The following is an 18,971-nucleotide window of genomic DNA, read 5'->3' as shown; positions in this document are numbered from 1 at the left end:
TGCACACTCCTCCGTCTCTAGTTCAGTACCCCACTCTCAACCCCCTTCATCATGACCTCTTTCCTTTTCAGCACACCTTTCTCTCAAAAATACACTGATGTAAACATACACACACACACATCCTGTCTCCCTCTCTCGCAGTAACACAAGGTTCATCTTCCTCCCTGAAGACTCCTGCTGAGTATATTGCTCAGAGGCAGGAGTCTCTCACAGCTGGACTGGAAAGACAGTGTCTGTGTGTGTGTTTCAACGTCTCTCTCACAGACATCAGACTTGACTCTAGTGTATTAACAGACAAAGAAAGTGGCAATAATGTGTTACATAGCTTTGTTATGTTGACTGTTATGAGTTCTGTTAACTAAAACGAAACCATAAAAAACTTGTTACTTGAAATAAAAAAACATTAACTGAACTAAAATAAAAAATAAATCAAGGAATTTTATTTTACATTTTAAATAAACATTTACATACATTTTATTTTTATAAAATATTTCAAATGAAAACTCATTTCAGCTAGTTACATTTTTTAGTTTAACTTGATGTAATAAAACTACTCAAATTGAAATAAATTAATAATTCATAATAAATATACATATTTAAAAACAAAAATCATATAAAATGACGAAACCACTAAAATAAATTAACATTAGAGCTAAAATGAAAAAAAATATAAAAAAATTAAAACTATTTCAAAATGATAATAGAAACTATCTAAACAGTATCTAAATAAGTCACAATTTACAATGACCACTAAAATGCATTGACCATAATCCTACATAGTATTACTGTATGTTTGTCATATCGCTCTTATAATAAAATTATTTCAACTGAAATCAATATTTAATGTCAATTTATTATTTACTTGTTAAGTAGCCATGTAATAAGAGGGATGATGCTCATTATTATAAAATACACCCTAACAGGGTGATAAAAACCTGAACTAAAACAGGATGCATTATCACTTACATGTATATGTAACATACATGTATACTTACATTATATAAGAATAATGATGACAACACCCATCAGGAGTTTGAGTCCACTTAAAGTGTTCATTCCTTCAGCCAATCAGGGCAGCTCAAACGTGCATCTTAATAATTTGCCACTAATCACTTCTTTAATTAAAGAGTCTACCTCTGAGGGTTTGAATTGGGATTTTATCCGGGGGACGAGGACGGGGCCTCCTTTATTTCTCTGTAATTAGACAGCCTAGTTATGCTTCATTGGACTTTTGAGAGTTTGTTTTTAATAGTTCTTCTGAGGAGTTAAAAAAAAGAAAAAAACTTTATAATATTTTTTTTTTCACTTTGTGATCAACATTTTCTGTACAGACAACGCTAAAGAGACTAGTAATGTATGCACATTTGAATAGCACATTACTTTTTGTACACCACACTTTTGCCTCTTTATAATGTCTGGAGAGCGAGTAAAATAATGAAATAAAAACAGCGCTCTCACTAAATACAGCAGTCCGACAGCGACGCCACGCGGTGAAACAGAGTATTGCATCAATGTATGTGCATGTGTCTACAGACCAAAAAATTTAATTATGTGTCGTATATTGGAAAGTTTGTGGAATTGAAAACACTCACAAGACGGCTTCAGTAGGGTCTTTTGGAAGAACCAATAGAGTGAAACAAAAAATGTTTTTATGAACACACTACCAGTGATTCTGTAGCAATGAACATGAAAAATGACTGTACCGTAAATGAACAAACCGCGCAGGCGCACTCACACTCGGACAGACTCTATGCTCCCGCTTCTAACCGCCCTATCATCTGATTGGTTAGTTTGAAGTTCAACCAGAACTCCGATTGGCTGCTTTTGAATTACGTCTACGCGGCCAGTTTGAATCAAGGAACTCGCAGTTCAGCGAGATACACAACATTCGCAGGCTCTCTCTGTTCTCAAAGACCTTCATAAAGATATCTGAGGAAAACAGAAGAGTTTGGTTATTCCTCCAGATTCGATAGAATTACAGAGAAGGTGAGTTTTAATATTTGGAAATAATCGACTGTTATCAATTTTGATTCTGATCGTTGAACGCTTTGAATTTGCTCAGGCCCCTGGGAAAAAAAACTCCCGAGTCATTTAACTTCAACACGCACTTTATATTGTAATCTTCATTTCAGAATAATCGTTTGGTTAATATGATTTACAAATATAGGTCCTGAATAAAAGCTGATAAGTGTCTTTATTGCTTTTCATGCGGTTTAACACGTTTCTGATGCATTAAGTGGCCGCATTGTTTCAAATGCAAAACTTGGATATAAAAATGAGTTTTTATAAGCGCAAAATTATGAATCATCAGAAATGTCACTGTATTTTATGATAATGTTTGCAATGTCAAGGCTAACAGTTGTAAAGGTCAGAAATATTCAGTCTTTCATACCTCATGTCTGTGTATTTGCGTTACAGACACATCTAGCACATTTTACATTAGACAGTATGTTCAAAACAATAAACATGAGCGAGTTTATTGAAAAGAAAAAGACTAATTTGTTTGACACATCTAGATTTTGTAGTATCGGTATGTTCAGCTGTTATAAATGTACTTTTTCAATCCTTTTTCCCCACACAGTATTGAAAAAATGGATGACTATCTGAAGATAGAGAAAATTGGTGAAGGTAACGTTAAGTTGCATTTTTCTTTGTGTAGAGTCAGCTGTCTAAAGTGTTGTCTCCTGTCCTCTTTCTCAATGTTTCAAAGCAGAATATGACAGTCCTTGGTGTTTTAGTTTTTTCTAATGGAAGTCCATTTATATGTCTGTTCCGTAGGTACATATGGTGTTGTATATAAGGGCAGGAACAAAACCACTGGACAGGTGGTTGCTATGAAGAAGATCCGGCTGGAGAGTGAGGAGGAGGGGGTTCCCAGCACTGCTGTTAGAGAGATCTCCCTCCTCAAGGAGCTCCAGCATCCCAACGTTGTACGGTAAGAGAGTTTTAATGACATCTTTATCTACATAAAACAGAACCGAAACCTCTAAGTTGTTGTTCACCTTTTGAGTTCACCTTTGTGCTTAATAAATCAAGTTGTCCTAACCAACAAAATGACATCTATATTGCTTAAAAGCTTCTTTCTTTTGGTAATGTTTTAAAATGACATCTCTTATGCTCACCAGGTGCTGCATTTATTTATTAAATGTGGTAAAAACAGTATTATTGTGAAATTATAACAACTTAGTTTTCTATTTTACTATATTTTAAAATGTAATAAACAGCTGTTTTGGAAAATGATGGTTTCCAGTTTCATTACTGTTTTATTTATGGACTCAACTCTGTATTTTTACAGCCTGCTGGATGTGTTGATGCAGGAGTCAAAGTTATACCTGGTGTTTGAATTTCTGTCCATGGATCTGAAGAAGTACTTGGACTCAATCCCATCAGGCCAGTTCATGGATCCCATGCTGGTCAAGGTGCATTAAATATTGTTAACATTAAAACATACAACCTTATCTTATTGATTAATAAACGGTGCAGAATTTAAAATATTTGCTTTATTTACATCACAACTTTTATTAACAAATAAAAGACCCTCAGTATTCAAATCTTATTTTAAATTCCCTTTTTACCAACTTAGACCTTTGAAACCTTTGTAGTGCTTAATGGGTCTGCTTTCCATAATACACTTCAGTTTGAAGTGTTTTTTTTTTTTTTGCATGGATGCATTATATTGATTAAAAATGATAGTAAAGACTCTTATAATGTTAAAAGTATTTTGTTTCTAAATTTTAGTTTAAATTTTCTATTCATCAAAGAAAAATTGTATCTGTTTCTACAAAAATAAGCAGCACAACTGTTTTCAACATTTAAAAAATAAGAAATGTTACTTGAGCACCAAATCAGCATACTAGAAAAATGTCCAAAGCATCAAGAGTTTTTTTTTTTTATGGTAAAGTACATTCAACACTATTCAGATTACTTTTTATGCTCAAATGTATAAATTCTACTGCTTTCCCAGATGTTTTGTATTGATTTATGTCTGGCTTGTGCAGTAGGTCCCAAGCATAAAATCTGTTCCTGGAAGTAACTGTAGCTGTGTGTGTGTCCGTCCTCTCTGTAGAGTTACCTGTATCAGATCCTTGAGGGGATTCTGTTCTGCCACTGTCGCAGGGTTCTGCATCGTGACCTAAAACCCCAGAACCTGCTGATTGATAATAAAGGTGTGATTAAACTGGCAGACTTTGGGCTGGCACGTGCTTTTGGTGTCCCGGTCAGAGTGTACACACATGAGGTACATGACAGTAATTTCTGCTCCTTTCTCAAAGCGTTCGGTAAACAATCAGGCTGATGTGTTTATTCTCACTGTCTGATTGCACAGGTGGTCACACTGTGGTACAGAGCTCCAGAAGTCTTGCTGGGGGCCTCACGTTATTCCACGCCCGTAGACGTTTGGAGTATTGGTACCATCTTTGCCGAACTTGCTACAAAGAAACCGCTCTTCCATGGAGACTCAGAAATAGACCAGCTCTTCAGGATCTTCAGGTATACAGACTTCTGGAGCAATTTTGATAGTTACATCCTAAGACTTGCACAATGTATTGGTTCCATCAGTTGTCAGACAGTATTAAAGATTTTTTAATGTATTGACATGTTAATGTATAAATATTAGATACTTATGCTTGCTCTTTTCCCATATTTTTACTTTTATTTAGATTATATTTGCCATTTCACTTTAATTCACTAACATTTTAATTTAAGAGGACTGGTAGATGGTCGTTTTGTGATCTATTGACATCTATTGGTCTCATACTGTATTTTATAACATGAAAATAACTACACTGCCATTCAAAGGTTTGCGTTTGGCAGGATTTCTACATTTTTAAATGATGTGATGCTCACCAAGGCTGCATTTATTTAAAATTAAATAACTGTTTTTTATGTCAGTTTATCTGAATGTAATTTATTCTGTGAAGGCAAAACTGAAACGTGATCCTTCCGAAATACTATAATGCTGATTTGAAATAGAAGTCTTTGTAACATTATAAATGTCACGGTCACTTTTGGTCAATTTAATGGGTCCTTGCTAAATAAAAGTACCGTATTAAAAATCTTCAGCACAACTCAGAATATTAATGTCAGTCATCCCAAGATAAAGTGTACTGCTACAAAAGCAACAACCAGCTACTTGCAAACAAACAAGACATTTTCTGTGATATTTATTTATATCTAGGACTCTGGGAACCCCTAACAATGAAGTCTGGCCAGATGTTGAGTCGCTGCCAGATTATAAGAATACATTCCCAAAGTGGAAATCTGGGAATCTGGCCAGTACTGTGAAAAACCTGGACAAGAATGGCATCGACCTGCTCACGGTAAAAGGGCGTCATAACGTACTGGTATCCTACTTATCTGTTTGGTTTTGTCTCTCTCTCCTCACATATTTATTTGTGTGCCTTTTGTTTAGAAAATGCTGATTTATGACCCTCCAAAGCGGATCTCAGCACGGCAAGCAATGACACATCCATATTTTGATGATTTAGACAAGAGCACTCTTCCAGCCAGTAACCTCAAGATATAGACTTCAGATCTAAAGCAATGTAAGCTTAGTCTTTCGACATGCAATAATTAACCTATTTCTCATTTGTTTATTGGGTGGCTTTTGTACTTTTGTACTTTTTCTACTTTTGGTTTGTCTTTTTGTATGTCTTTTTCCTATCCTGTTTTATGTTACATCAAACACCCGTTTGTAAATAAAACGTATATTGTTTTGTGGACCTGAAGTGGCATATTACAAAGATAAAGTGTTCATAATAAAGAGCACTTTGTATGATCCCATCGTAGACTGATGTCTTCTGTTTTCATGTACATTAATACATTGTATTAATTGTATCTTATGCAGTGAATGGGTGCCGCGAGAATGAGAGTCCAAACAGCTGATAAAAACATAAGTAAAAAGCTGTGTTTGTAAAAAAAAAAACAAATCTACCGTTAAGGTATTTTAGTCCATAATAACACATCTTCAAGTGAATAAATCTGCCCCCATTTTCCTTTCACATAAAATCCAATGGCATTTGTTTAGAACAATTTCTGCTTGTAAACAGTACTTGATCTGTGCCTATTTCTCCTGATTCAGACAAGATGACTTGAGAACACAATATTGTGGATAGAGGACTCATATTTTAGCCAGAAGCAACGGTTTAAAGTTAAAAGGCCTTCGTGATGGATTTTCTAATCACAAACATGCAGTTTGAGATGTTAATTGATGGATTGGAGTCTGACGGCACCCATACACTCCCAGTGGTAAGCAAGGAATGAGGAAAGTAATGCAAAAGTTTTCCTAAACAAACTCATCTACATCTTAATTGGATGGCCTGAGGGTCAATACATTAAGCAAATTTCATTTTTGGTTAAAATATACTTTTGATATGTTCATTTTACCTGTTCATGCATTTCACTGGAATTGAACCCATAACTTTGGTGCTAGTAGTGCCATGCTTTACTTTTACAGCTACAGGAACGTAAAGTAACCAGTAAGTGAGACAATTTGATGGACAAAGGATTTATTTATTTCCATGAAAAACCAGTACATGTCTGTAGAATTATTGTAAATGTAGAAATGTCCAAACAGAGAGTCTGGTCTTTTAAGAACATCATGACCTGATGTAATGAGCTCCGTGTTTGATATCCAACATGGTTTTATCATTAGTAATGAACTAGCATTCTGCAGTGAAAGAAAGCGTTGGACAACTAACACTCGACCCATTCTTCTTTCAGCATGAAAGCATACTATTCTCTTGCTTTCCGTGTTTTCCAGAAAGTTCCCCATAGTGTTTGCCAGAAAAATATAAAGAAAGTGTCATCCAAGGCATTTGGTACTATTGCTTCATGATTTCTTTTCCTTCTCCATGTCTACTATGTAACAGTTAAATACTATTTCTTTGCAGATCATATGTTTCAAGTAATATTAATGGTGTTTCAAATGAAATGGATAGTTTCTTTGTGTGAACGCGTGATTGAGTGTGTGTAAGCTTGCTTTATACTCACTCCAAAGATATCTCTCCAAATGCGACTGCACAGCAAGCTCTAAATGACTGTGTATACATAACCTATCCTCTTTTTGAGTAACATAGGACACAGAAAAACTTTGAGAATAAAAAGAATGATTCACTACTTTAATTAACCAGGTAATTCTTCAGTCCATGACTACCAAAGCCTATTATCATATCTTAATATCAGTGATACTGTATGAAACTGATGTATTTGTGTATTATCTGTATATTTAGGTCAGTTCTACTAGTATTTTTGACTTCTAAGAGCTCTGCAATATAATGACTTCATAAAGGGTGCTATAGAGACAAGACTCACACACTGTCATGAATATTCATAGAGCGCACAGCAGGCCACACTGTACTGTAAAATGCCTTTTTGGTTTGCAGCACAAGGAAACCTTTGTGCATTACAAATCATTAGCCCATAGGCACTTTTTGAAATCGCTAGTCTTGTTAAAGGAATAGTTCACCCAAAAATTAAAATTTACTCAACTTCAGGCCATCCAAGATGTAAATGAGTTTGTTTCTTCCTCAGCAGATTTCATTGGTTTTTATTTAATAAATTTCTTATTCCTCCTAAAATTGATCTCTGACATAATCAGTAGTCTTCTGCCTGGATGTCACTGCATCATGTTATTTTCAGTTTTGGGGAATTATTCATTTAATGCAGGGTACTTGCAGAAATGTAAAAATCAAAGTATGGTTTATCAAAAACAGTCAACCGTTTAAACCTTTTAAGAACACTGAAAATCATCAAAGCACTAAAAATTGGTCAAATATCTTACTTTACCATCATGAAAATGTCCCATTTGATCAATGAGATTAATCAAAGTATTCATGAGATTTACTGGGGAGGTTGTTTAGTTAAACTGCATCCATTGGTTAATATTTACCCAACAAAACAGTGTTAGTCTACGATAAATCAAAGGTCACAGTACAGGTCTCAGTAAGCATGTGTAGTAGGTCAAACTGTCCCTGTTGTCCATTAAAATCTAACTTTCTTGTTGGTATCCTGTTTATTCTTGTGTGGCTATTTCCTGTTTCCTCTACTAGGTAAAAATAGAAAAGTATCTCTTATGAAATGTTTAATGGAGTAATGTGTGTTTTCCTGCTTTAGGAATGTGTGCATGTTTCAGAAACCGATAGGGACAGACACAACCACCTAACCCAGTGTTTGTAAAGTCGTGACGTATTGTCAAGTATGGTGACCCATACTCGAAATTGGTGCTCTGCGTTTAACCCATCCAAGTGCACACACACAGCAGTGAGTAGTGAACAAATGCACACACACACACACCGTGAACACACACCCGGAGCAGTGGGCAGCCATGCTGCGGCGCCCGGGGAGCAATTGGGGGTTCGGTGCCTTGCTCAAGGGCACCTCAGTCGTGGTATTGAGGGTGGAGAGAGCGCTGTACATTCACTCCCCCCACCTACAATCCCTGCCGGCCCGAGACTCGAACCCGCAACCTTTCGATTACGAGTCCGACTCTCTAACCATTAGGCCACGACTGTACTTTGAAGACATGCAGAAAACTGAGAGATACTGTGTGAATGTAAAATATGAAAGAAAACAAGAGGAAGAGAGAGATGTAGTGAAAAGCCACATCCTTTCCCACAATGTTAAAATAGCAATGAAAACCAAAAGGTCAGATAATCAGAATAAATCACCCTTATACAAAAATATAGAGAATCTTGATAGAAACTAGACAAAAACATTTATTTCAATAGGTTCACAAGTGGACATTACTACACACACTGGTTACAGCTGTATTCAGGAGCTGTAACTATCTCTGGTTAAAATGCATGGTCCTTTCCTTTGAAAAGGCTGATCTAGGAACTGCTGTAGATCAACTACAGATACTCTCAACTAATTATCTCAGCCTGTCAGAGTGACTCAAAGAGTCTGATATCATAGAGTCATATCTGAATGCATACTGCAAGAGTAATCATGCATGAGCAGACCCCTTTTAACACATGTACGCAATAGATATATGTGTATCTGCTGCCGGCATTTTATAATACCAAAACAAAATGAGTTTCTGATCTTGTTTCACAACACTGTCTGGCATACAAGCGTTGTAAAACATTTAAAAAGCTCAATAAATGTAATATTTTAAAATCAGGAACCAAATAATGAATGCCGTAATATAACATCTACTATTGGGTCCTAGTTTGATTGTACATAACATATTCAAACACATTCAAAAGACATTAGACATTACATGTCTAAAACAGTTTTTAAGCAGTACAAGTCAGGGGTTTTCCATTTTTAGATGCCACTGACCCCCAAATGTGATCATCCTGGTGCTAGGGGCCCCCATCCTAAAATTTAAAATGTAGCTATATATTTATAATGTATAAATATTAAATTATGTGCAAAAGATTATTTGGAAAATATTTAGTTTTTATTATGATATAAAACAGTACTGTACTGTTAGATTATTTATTTATTTGTTTAAATCTATTTTTAAATCAATTTATTATAATCATTTTTTTATTTATAAACTTTACCGCTGACCCCATAGAACTTATTTCAGATAGTTGCCTTGGCAAAATTTCTTATTTTAAAACTACTTACTAAAAACCGAATTAAAAAAGTAACTATAGACAATAACTAATAAAAGACTAAAACGATAGTGAATATAAAAACAGAAACTAATTTCAAATATTAATAAATATTCTAATAGTATCTCAATAACACTAAAATAACACTGCCAAGCACTAAACCATCTGGCACAGTTAATGGAATGTATTTGTATTGAAGAAGCTATATTTTCGTTTTAATCTTATTTTCTTTGCTTCCTTCATACTGGAGAAGAGGTAGATGGTGATGATGATGATGATGATGGTGGTTTAAAGTCTTGACAGATAACTATGAGTCTGTACAGGTTGAGGACGACCACTAGAAAGTTCTTAATAGCGAAGAAGACCAACATCTGGTGGAACACATCAAAGTATATCATCACAATGAGACGTACCACGAGAAAGGGCCCATCCTGGATAAACAAACTCTCCACGATGTTCCAAATATCTGTACTGTGTCTTAAAAAGACCAAGTTACAACAGCCGTCTCCACCCTTCGGCTCATCTGAGTTCTGCGGCCGGGACGTCACAACTGTAACATACATGAAAGAGAGAAACAAAAGCAACACAGACCCAGAGTTTTTTTAGCAGGAAATGTTGCTGTTATGTTTTGGATCATGTTTTCATTTTTCCAATAAAAGGTTAATTTGTAAAAGTGTTTGTTTTTAATAAAGTTGAAGTTGAAGGGTTTTACTAGTTTACATGGTGCTGATCTCTTCAGTTTTGGCAGAGTATTTGGCCACTATGACTGTTTTTGGGACTACAGAGCACTTTGCTCCATAAACTATGGGAAATCAATTACTCTAAATGTGTGGGTTTTTAATGTTTTTTCCTCAGAAATCTGAGCTATGAGCTGTTTTTTCCCTCAGAATTCTAAGTATACATTTCAAAATTCTGTTCTTGTTTCCACCACACAATACAAAAATAAAAAGGATAATTACACCTTTTTATCTCACAAATTTAACTTTTTCCCTTGCAATTATGAGTTTCTCAATTCAGAATGAAGTGTTTCTATATGAACTTGCAATTACGAGTTTATAACTTACATAACTCACATATCTAAAAAAAAGTATGAATTTTGAGATAAAAATTTGTAATTACATTTTCAATTTTTTTTTTCATTGGAGAAATAAGTTTCCATAGTTTACAGACCAGTCAGTAGGGTAGATTTGCAGAAGTGAACACTCTGTTGAACTTTCGGGAAATGATTGAAAAGATCCAAAAAATCCACCCCTCTCCTCTTCCTATGGGGTTTGGTAATGTTTAAATTCATGCAGCTGCCAAAGCTCTCATTCCTCAAAGGACAGCATGCATAGAGCATAATGCAACAAAAACACATGCTGTTGATCTACAAATGACTGGAGCGCTGTTACATTACATTGAGTTGCAAATAATGAGTTTATGTGAGCTCCAAGGGTAAGAAAAATACTTTTGATGGAGCAGGATGAAACATTTACGATATCTGAGCGTCAAACTAAAATTTCACAGCACAGCAGGATCGTCCTCCAGTCACTTGAGGGAGCCTGAACTGTTTTATAGGTCATTTTGTTGCTTTTCAAAGAAACATCTGTGATGGTGGAATGCTGAATAAACATAAATAGTTGATCACAAACCTGCCAGGTGACAAGGAAACTGCAACATACTCCAAGTCCACACAGCCAAGATTATATACACCAGTTGATTGTTGTTCTCTCTACAACACACAGTAAAGAACGTGTTATACAGATCTGCATCAAATAATCCACTAAAATTGATATATGAGTCTTTCTGAATTTGAAAATCAAGAAGGCATTATGGCTAGCATAATGGAGAGCAGATTCTCAGACACCAATACTTATGTCTGTTTTTACCACCCGACACAAACAATCCACTCTGAATATCTGACGGCCCATTCTCAGGAAAGGGGCCATTTGTGTTACTACTGATATCACTGACAGGAAAAACCAGAGATCCTGAATGTAGCAACAGTATATGATTGATTCAATTGTATTTAGTTTGTAATGAAAAAAAAAAAAAATTATTTGTGACCCAGGACCACAAAACCAGTCATAAGAGTCAACTGAGATTTATACATCACATGAAAGCTGAATAAATAATCTTTCCATTGATGTATGGTTTGTTAGGATAGGACAATATTTGGCCGAGACACAACTATTTAAGAATCTGGAATCTGAGGGTGCAGAAAAATCGAAATATTGAGAACGTCGCTTTTAAAGTTGTCCAAATGAAGTTCTTAGCAATGCATATTACTAATCAAAAATGAAGTTTTGATATATTTACAGTAGGAAATTTACAAAATATCCTCATTGAACATGATGGATAATTTTGACCCATACATTGTATTATTGGCTATTGCTACAAATATACCCATGTTATTATGACTGGTTTTGTGTTCCAGGGTCACATATATGCATGTCACCATTTATTATACATTTTAGTTGATTAAATATAAATAAATGAAATTAAAATAAAAAGTATGCCTTTTTAAATACTTTGTATGCCTTGTCTGTCCCTTGTGTTTGTTTGTTTTCTAAAATGCTTTAGCGATTTTCTGACAAAAAAACAATTTTCTCTTTGTCCCTCAGAAATGTACAAAAATATCAAATAATGTTGCGTGGTCCGTCTATTACGGACGTTGAAGTGATTAAATCCCTCATATCTGACCACTTTGTGTTTATAATGTGCGTTCCTAAGATTCCCCAGATGACAGCCTCTGATACAAGACAAACTTGCATATACTCGCTGCATTTTTGCGAGGATTTCACCGAGGTTTACAATAAAGTTAACTCTTTCCTGTCGGTTGAGTTGTCACTCACTGATCTTGTGTCAGGGAACTGTTGTGTGTCTGTCATGTGTTCCTGCCCCTTGTGCCCATATTTGGTTTGTTTCCTGTCCTTGTCATATGTAATCATCAGTTAATTCTTGTCTAGCCGTGTTCGTCTCATTAGCGTGTGTATTTAAGTTCCTGCCTGTTGAGTTTCGTGCTGTCTGGTCTACTCGTTAACCCCGGTGTGTGATGTCCGTGTCTGCCTTGCCTTGTCCTGCCATGTCCTGATGTCTTAAGTAAAGTCTGTTCTTTGAGTTTATATCCTCGTCTGCGTGTTCCTGGTTCCTCCCTCGTGTGTGCACCGTGACAGAAGACCAGACCTAAACAGTAAGCGGCGCCCCTTCACCTCGTTTTGTTTTTCGTTTTTAAAAGTCTTTTGTTTGTTCCTGTTTGTCTGTCCCTCGCGGCATGGAAGTCGCCGCTCGTCATCCTGCCTTAGCCCGCGTCAAGTGGGCGTGGGAGTTTGGTGGGATCACCGCGAGTGCCGCGAGTCCGCTGGCCGCGAGCCCTGAAGTCAAGCCCGCGGGATCGCCGCTGAGTCAAGCCCGCCGATCGCGGGAGATGTCCGCCGCTGCCCGCGGCTATCCCAACCTCGCCGCTCACACCGAGCCCGCCGTTCGCGGGAGTTCACGCCGCCGTCCGCGGCACACCGAGCCCGCCGTTCGCGGGAGTTCACGCCGCCGTCCGCGGCACACCGAGCCCGCCGTTCGCGGGAGTTCACGCCGCCACCTGCGGTTCACCCAAGTCCGCCGTCCGTGGGGAAAGCCAACCCACCGTCGGCGGCTTCACCGTGCCCGCCGTTCGCGGGAGATCAACGCTGCCGTCCGCGGGGAAAGCCAACCCGCCGTCGGCGGCTCCCCCTGTTCACGCCGCCGTCGGCGGCTCCCCCTGTTCACGCCGCCGTCCGCGGCTCCCCCTGTTCACGCCGCCGTCCGCGGCTCCCCCTGTTCACGCCGCCGTCCGCGGCTCCCCCTGTTCACGCCGCCGTCCGCGGCTCCCCCTGTTCACGCCGCCGTCCGCGGCTCCCCTGTGCACGCCGCCGGTCCGCCTCTGACTCAATGCCCGCCGGTCCGCCGCTGACTCAAGCCCACCGGATTGCCGCTGACTCAAGCCCACCGGATTGCCGCTGACTCAAGCCTGCCGGCCGCCGCCTCTAACCCTCTCCGTGGATCTAGTCCACACGTCACGGCCAGGAGAGCCGTGTTTGTGTTCGTTGTGCCCACAGGAACATTTTAAACTTACCTTGTCGTGTCATGTCTTGTCCATGGAGACTCGTCTGGGGCAGGCGGCTCCTTGAGTTGTGGCCATGGAGGCCAGTCGCAGCCGCTTGCCCCCCCTGTCGCAGAAGTGGAGGAGGTCGCTGAGGGACCCTGTGAGGGCCCCTGACTCCTCGTCATGCCCAGAGGAAGACTCAGCTTCCTAGCCAGCCCAGGAGGGCTTCTGGTTCCTGTGGGATGTCCTGTCCTGTTTGTCTGACCCTGGAGGGTTTCTGTCGTGTCTTGTACTGTTTTGTCTGTCTAGCCCCGGAGGGCTCCTGATACCCCCTGGATTCCCCATGGAAATTTTGGGGGGGGGTAGTAGAGCTCTGGGTGGAGTGGGTGGGCCGAAGAAGGATGCCATGGCCACAGTTACCACCTGCCATGGCCTCCTGAGCTCCCTGCTCCGCCATGGGTCCTGTCTGTCTGTTCCGCTCTGGAGGTCCCCGTCCTGTGGTCCGTGTCTGTCCTGAGAGGCCTCCAGAGCGCCCACCCCCCCTCCCCGATGGAACTGTTAAGGCTCGGGACGAGCCTTTCGGGAGGGGGGAGTTATGTCAGGGAACTGTTGTGTGTCTGTCATGTGTTCCTGCCCCTTGTGCCCATATTTGGTTTGTTTCCTGTCCTTGTCATATGTAATCATCAGTTAATTCTTGTCTAGCCGTGTTCGTCTCATTAGCGTGTGTATTTAAGTTCCTGCCTGTTGAGTTTCGTGCTGTCTGGTCTACTCGTTAACCCCGGTGTGTGATGTCCGTGTCTGCCTTGCCTTGTCCTGCCATGTCCTGATGTCTTAAGTAAAGTCTGTTCTTTGAGTTTATATCCTCGTCTGCGTGTTCCTGGTTCCTCCCTCGTGTGTGCACCGTGACATCTTGATGCTGAACACCATTTCAATTCTTTAAATACAGTTTGGACAGACATATTAAATTCCATTGCACCTTTTAAGCATTTTAAACTATAACCCAAATCAGAACCTTGGATTGATAATAACATTCGCTGAGAAAATCCTGCAGAAAAGCGGAAAGAAAATAGAAAAAATAGACAAACTGCAAATCTCTTTTGATATCCTGAAGAATTGTTTGTCCTTATATCAGAGAGCTGTTAAGAAAGCCAAGGCCTCCTATTTTTCAAATCTTACTGAAAAGCATCACTGTACTCCTAAAATACTTTTCTCTGTTATTAACTCTGCTCTGAATCCTCCTACTAATTATTTTCAAAATACTTCCTTTGCGCTTTCTGAGGACTTCTTGAGACACTTCTGTGACAAAGTTACAAATTTGAGGGCTCAGATACAGGTAACAGATGAAGTTGAGTGGCCACCTACAAATCCAACACCTCCCTGGACAACATTCAACCTGGTATCTTTACAAACAGTCAAGGAGGTGATCACAAAATTAAAACCCTCTTTCTGTCCCCTTGATATAATACACCCTCGCTTTTTGAGGCAAATTATTGATACCGTGGGTCCGGGGCTAGTATCACTGTTGAATAACTGTTTGAAATCCGGGTCCATTCTGGACACCTGAAAATGGCCATGTTTTCTCTCGACCCCAGGCAACCTAACCTGTGGAGTTCCTCAGGGTTCTATCTTATCTCCCGCACTCTTCTCTCTTTATCTTCTTCCTCTGGGCTCTATTTTCAGAAAACACAGCATCTCTTTTCACTGTTACACCGATGATCAACAAATTTACTTGCCTTTGACTAAGAAAACTAATTTTGCCATTGATTCTCTTACTGCTTGTCTTGCTGATGTCAAATCATGCTATTTGTCTATAAATCACTTAACAATCAAACTCTGTCTTATTTGTCTGATTTACTCCACCCCTACTCTCTGGTGAGGGGACTAAGATCAGAGGCAAAACTTCTCCTCCAGACCCCTAGAACTCACTTAAAAACCAGGGGATCTAGAGCCTTTGAAGTGGCTGGTCCCACCCTCTGGAACAACTTACCAGTTCACATTAGAGTGGCTTCCCCTTTATCCGAGCTCAAGTCATATCTTAAAACACATCTTTTCTCTCTGGCTTTTAACATGTAGTAATGTGTGCTTTTGAATGGTTTTAATCTGCTTTTGTTGTTGCATTGGTTCCTGAATGGCTTTAATTTGTTTACTAATTTTCTCCTCATTATATATTATTGTTTTTTGTGCAGCACTTTGGTCAGCCTTGTTTCGTGCTTAAATGTGCTCTAGAAATAAAACTGAACTTGAACTTGTGGTGTGATGATATTTCCTAGTAAATACAACCTCACATTTGAAATGTAACAGGGTTGACATTTAATTACACAAAATACAATTTAAAAGAGAAATGTAATTGGTTTTTAGTATTTATTATTATTATTATTATTATGTGTAATTTATTGTGAGTATGATTCCTGAACATTCAGCAGTAACAACGTTTCAAATAAAACAATTACAAATTGCTGAGCTTTTCAGGCACAAAAGGGACCTGAGGGCCGAGCAATAATCATCAATCAATTCGAGAAATACAGCATTGTACATCAACAATAGCTTATGAACTGGCATTGAGTCAAACTTTTGTTTAATGGCTGAGAACAGGAAGTACCCACTTGACATCAGAAAGTGTTTCACTGGTGAATTCCAGAATGTCTGCCGCCGTGCCAACAAAGATGAGTAAAAGCTGAGACAGCTCGTCACGCGTCACTCCTCCTCCTAATGGGAGGAGCCACTTTCCGAGGATGAGAAGAATGAGCAGAACCTGATGAAGACCAAGGATCCAGTCATTCGAACACACGGACGTGAGCATGCGCTCAAAGTGCTGAAAGACACAATAGTTTACACACAGAGATATTTATAAATTGTTGAACACATCACACCACTGACGAGAAAGAGGAACAGTCTCTTCATTCCCAAGAAACATGACTTCGGGTTCACAAAGGCATGAATCATATTATTTACTACAGGGATTCAGCACTTTTGGCTGCCCGTTATGAGTGAACTTCAAGTTACTTTGGATAAAAGCATCAAAGTGTTTAAATTTGTGAAGGAAAACGAGCAAAGATCAAGTTTTCCTTGTTTCTAAACCCACAGAATGTGAGAAATAAGGTCCAAATGTAATAGCTCATCATAGGATAGATTCAGAATGAAATAAGCAGTATAATAAAGACTTCTTGCTAGAACCTTTAAATTCCCATGAGTGTCAAAATGCATCTTGGACATCCTCCATGAAACACAACAATGGAAACGTTTCAAAGGACCCCCACCAAAATCAGAGGATAGATTGATGGGAAAGATAGATTTGACTAGCAAAATATTAGTGATGCATCATGATTTCTTCAATTTAAATCTGAAGAGGAAAAGAAAGGCAAGACAAAAAGCTCCATTTCCCATTCTGCATACTACATTATGAGGAACACTGTGGAGCACAGGAAATGAATGACCACATATTGGAAGCATGTGTGATTTGTGCATATGTATATAGCAGATGCATCACAGTCAGAGCATTAGTCACTTTTGTACAGCAACGCACTAAGCCACAAATTAAAAACTTAAAAAATAAACTAATAAATAATAATTTTCAAGATTACCTTTAGTGTTTCCTCACTCATTGAGCCATTTGTTGGCAATATGCTCTTGACATTGTCCCAAGAGTCCAGTTTCCTACACTGCCAGACACAAAAAGAGCACAGAGAAGAATATAATGAGTGGAAAAAGACTGAGAAGGAATATCAGCTTATATGAGAGCTTAATAGGGCTATACTGACTTCACAAAAACATATACATAATCACATTTTGCTGACAAATAAGATTAACGGGACATTAAAATGGCTGTCCTCATCCTAAATGAATCAGATTTCTTTTCTCTTTTTTTTTTGCCAAGATTACTAACACACAATGAATTTGTATTGGTGAAGCTCTCAGCACACAGAAAACACAATAATAATAATAAAATAAGAAGACACAGATAAAAACAATATACACAACGATATACAATATAAACTGCGGGAAAAAAAGTCCACAATAATTAAGGATTTTTAACTTTTTAAAAAGTTAAACAGTTTCTTATGCTTACCAAGGCTGCATTTATTTGATCAAAAATACAGTTAGAACAGTAATTTTGTGACATATTATTACAATTTAACATAACGCTTTTGTATTTAAATATATTTTCAAATGTAATTTATTTCTGTGATAGCAAAGCTGAATTTCCAGCAGCCATTACTCCAGTCTTCACTGTCACATGATCCTTCAGAAATCAATCTAATATTCTAAAGTATTACAATATTTCAGTTTTTTACTGTATTTTTGATCAAATAAAAGCAGCCGTGGTGAGCTTAAGAGACACATTTTTCTGTTATATTTCTGTAGAGAGAAAAAAAAACATTTTTCACAGAAAGTGCAAGGTCATGCAGGTTTGGAACAACATGAGAGTGAATATAGAAAATTACCTGAGGGTCACTAGTTTTGTTCTCCTGATGATGTAACTCTAGAAGCCATATGGATGGAATAATGCTGATGAGGAAGAAGAGGATGGCTGGAGAAAACCTAAAAGAGGACAGAAGATGGTTAGATCACTTTTATAAAAGACACACTGAACAACTAACAATAAATGTTGTTTTTTTGTATGTTCCTTTCAGGGCCAAATTTAGGGTCACTGCTGGAGACCACTCAGATTATACTAGACCATTAGTGTTTTTCACACACACCCTGTGTGTTACTATGTCAGCAGTAACAATAGGTCTAGCAGGATGTTGGTGAGGGGGAAGGAAGGAGGGAGAGAGGAATGTAGATAACGTTTTAGGAAAATTGAATAAAAAATGTAACTGAAACCCAAGAACAAACTTCTACTAAAAAAGTCCAATAAAAGCCACATAAACACCGAAATTAAGCTAAATGCAAGTTATCTGGACCAAAAAAGTCATCTTGAGTCATCCAGCAGAAAATGACCAACAGCTGTTGGCAAGATCAGTGAATCGGTCAATACTGTAAATCGTGTATAGGCTATTATTCTGTTGAAATGTAAAGGGAAAGTGTGTCACTCACCATTTGTAGTCTTTCCCTTTCCTTCGTTTTAAAGTGATGATCATCTCCACGACCAGAGGAAGATAAAGGACAGTCAGTAACCAGTACATGTTGTCATTTTTCACTGTTTTTACTCTCCAGACGCCGATGAGAGAGACCAGAATAAATAACGACCTGGTTATGATGGCGCACACGAATTTAACTAAAATCATGGTAGAGGCAATGGTGTCCCGGGTTTGTGCGGTGTAAAGTGCGCTTATAGAGTCCCCAGTTTGTGTTGAATCCTCCCACCAGCGTCAGTGTGTGAAATCACTTACAGAGGTCATGTTTGTCCT

The 18,971-nt window shown here is 38.4% G+C and overlaps 2 protein-coding genes across 5 annotated transcripts; one reads left to right on the top strand and one right to left on the bottom strand.

The window, feature by feature from the left end:
• The first annotated feature begins 1,492 nt into the window (after positions 1–1,492).
• Positions 1,493–8,004, top strand: cdk1 (cyclin dependent kinase 1). 3 transcript variants are annotated; one of them, XM_079442846.1, is made up of 9 exons: positions 1,840–1,986; positions 2,582–2,628; positions 2,779–2,935; positions 3,296–3,419; positions 4,067–4,237; positions 4,325–4,488; positions 5,177–5,318; positions 5,411–5,543; positions 6,080–8,004. In XM_079442846.1, exons 2-8 carry the CDS (start codon positions 2,592–2,594, stop codon positions 5,522–5,524), a joined length of 909 nt encoding a protein of 302 aa, XP_079298972.1. In that variant the 5' UTR covers positions 1,840–1,986; positions 2,582–2,591; the 3' UTR covers positions 5,525–5,543; positions 6,080–8,004. The 3 variants fall into 3 exon arrangements, 2 of the variants coding, with proteins under 2 accessions (XP_079298971.1, XP_079298972.1); XM_079442845.1 differs by lacking the exon at positions 6,080–8,004 and having other exon boundaries at positions 1,493–1,986; positions 5,411–6,000; XR_013785585.1 differs by lacking the exon at positions 6,080–8,004 and having other exon boundaries at positions 3,296–3,645; positions 3,881–4,237; positions 5,411–5,780.
• Positions 8,005–8,692: 688 nt separating this feature from the next.
• On the bottom strand, positions 8,693–18,971 carry tmem26a (transmembrane protein 26a). Of its 2 annotated transcripts, XM_079442854.1 has the most exons (7): positions 18,658–18,971; positions 18,063–18,159; positions 17,202–17,279; positions 16,220–16,432; positions 11,195–11,274; positions 10,734–10,825; positions 8,703–10,113 (listed from the first exon to the last, which is right to left on the bottom strand). In XM_079442854.1, exons 1-7 carry the CDS (start codon positions 18,846–18,848, stop codon positions 9,803–9,805), a joined length of 1,062 nt encoding a protein of 353 aa, XP_079298980.1. In that variant the 5' UTR covers positions 18,849–18,971; the 3' UTR covers positions 8,703–9,802. The 2 variants fall into 2 exon arrangements, with proteins under 2 accessions (XP_079298981.1, XP_079298980.1); XM_079442855.1 differs by lacking the exon at positions 10,734–10,825 and having other exon boundaries at positions 8,693–10,113; positions 16,224–16,432.

Source organism: Barbus barbus (genome assembly GCF_936440315.1).
Source record: "Barbus barbus genome assembly, chromosome: 20".
NCBI classification, from domain to species: Eukaryota; Metazoa; Chordata; class Actinopteri; order Cypriniformes; family Cyprinidae; genus Barbus; species Barbus barbus.
This window is presented reverse-complemented; position numbering and strand designations above follow the sequence as displayed.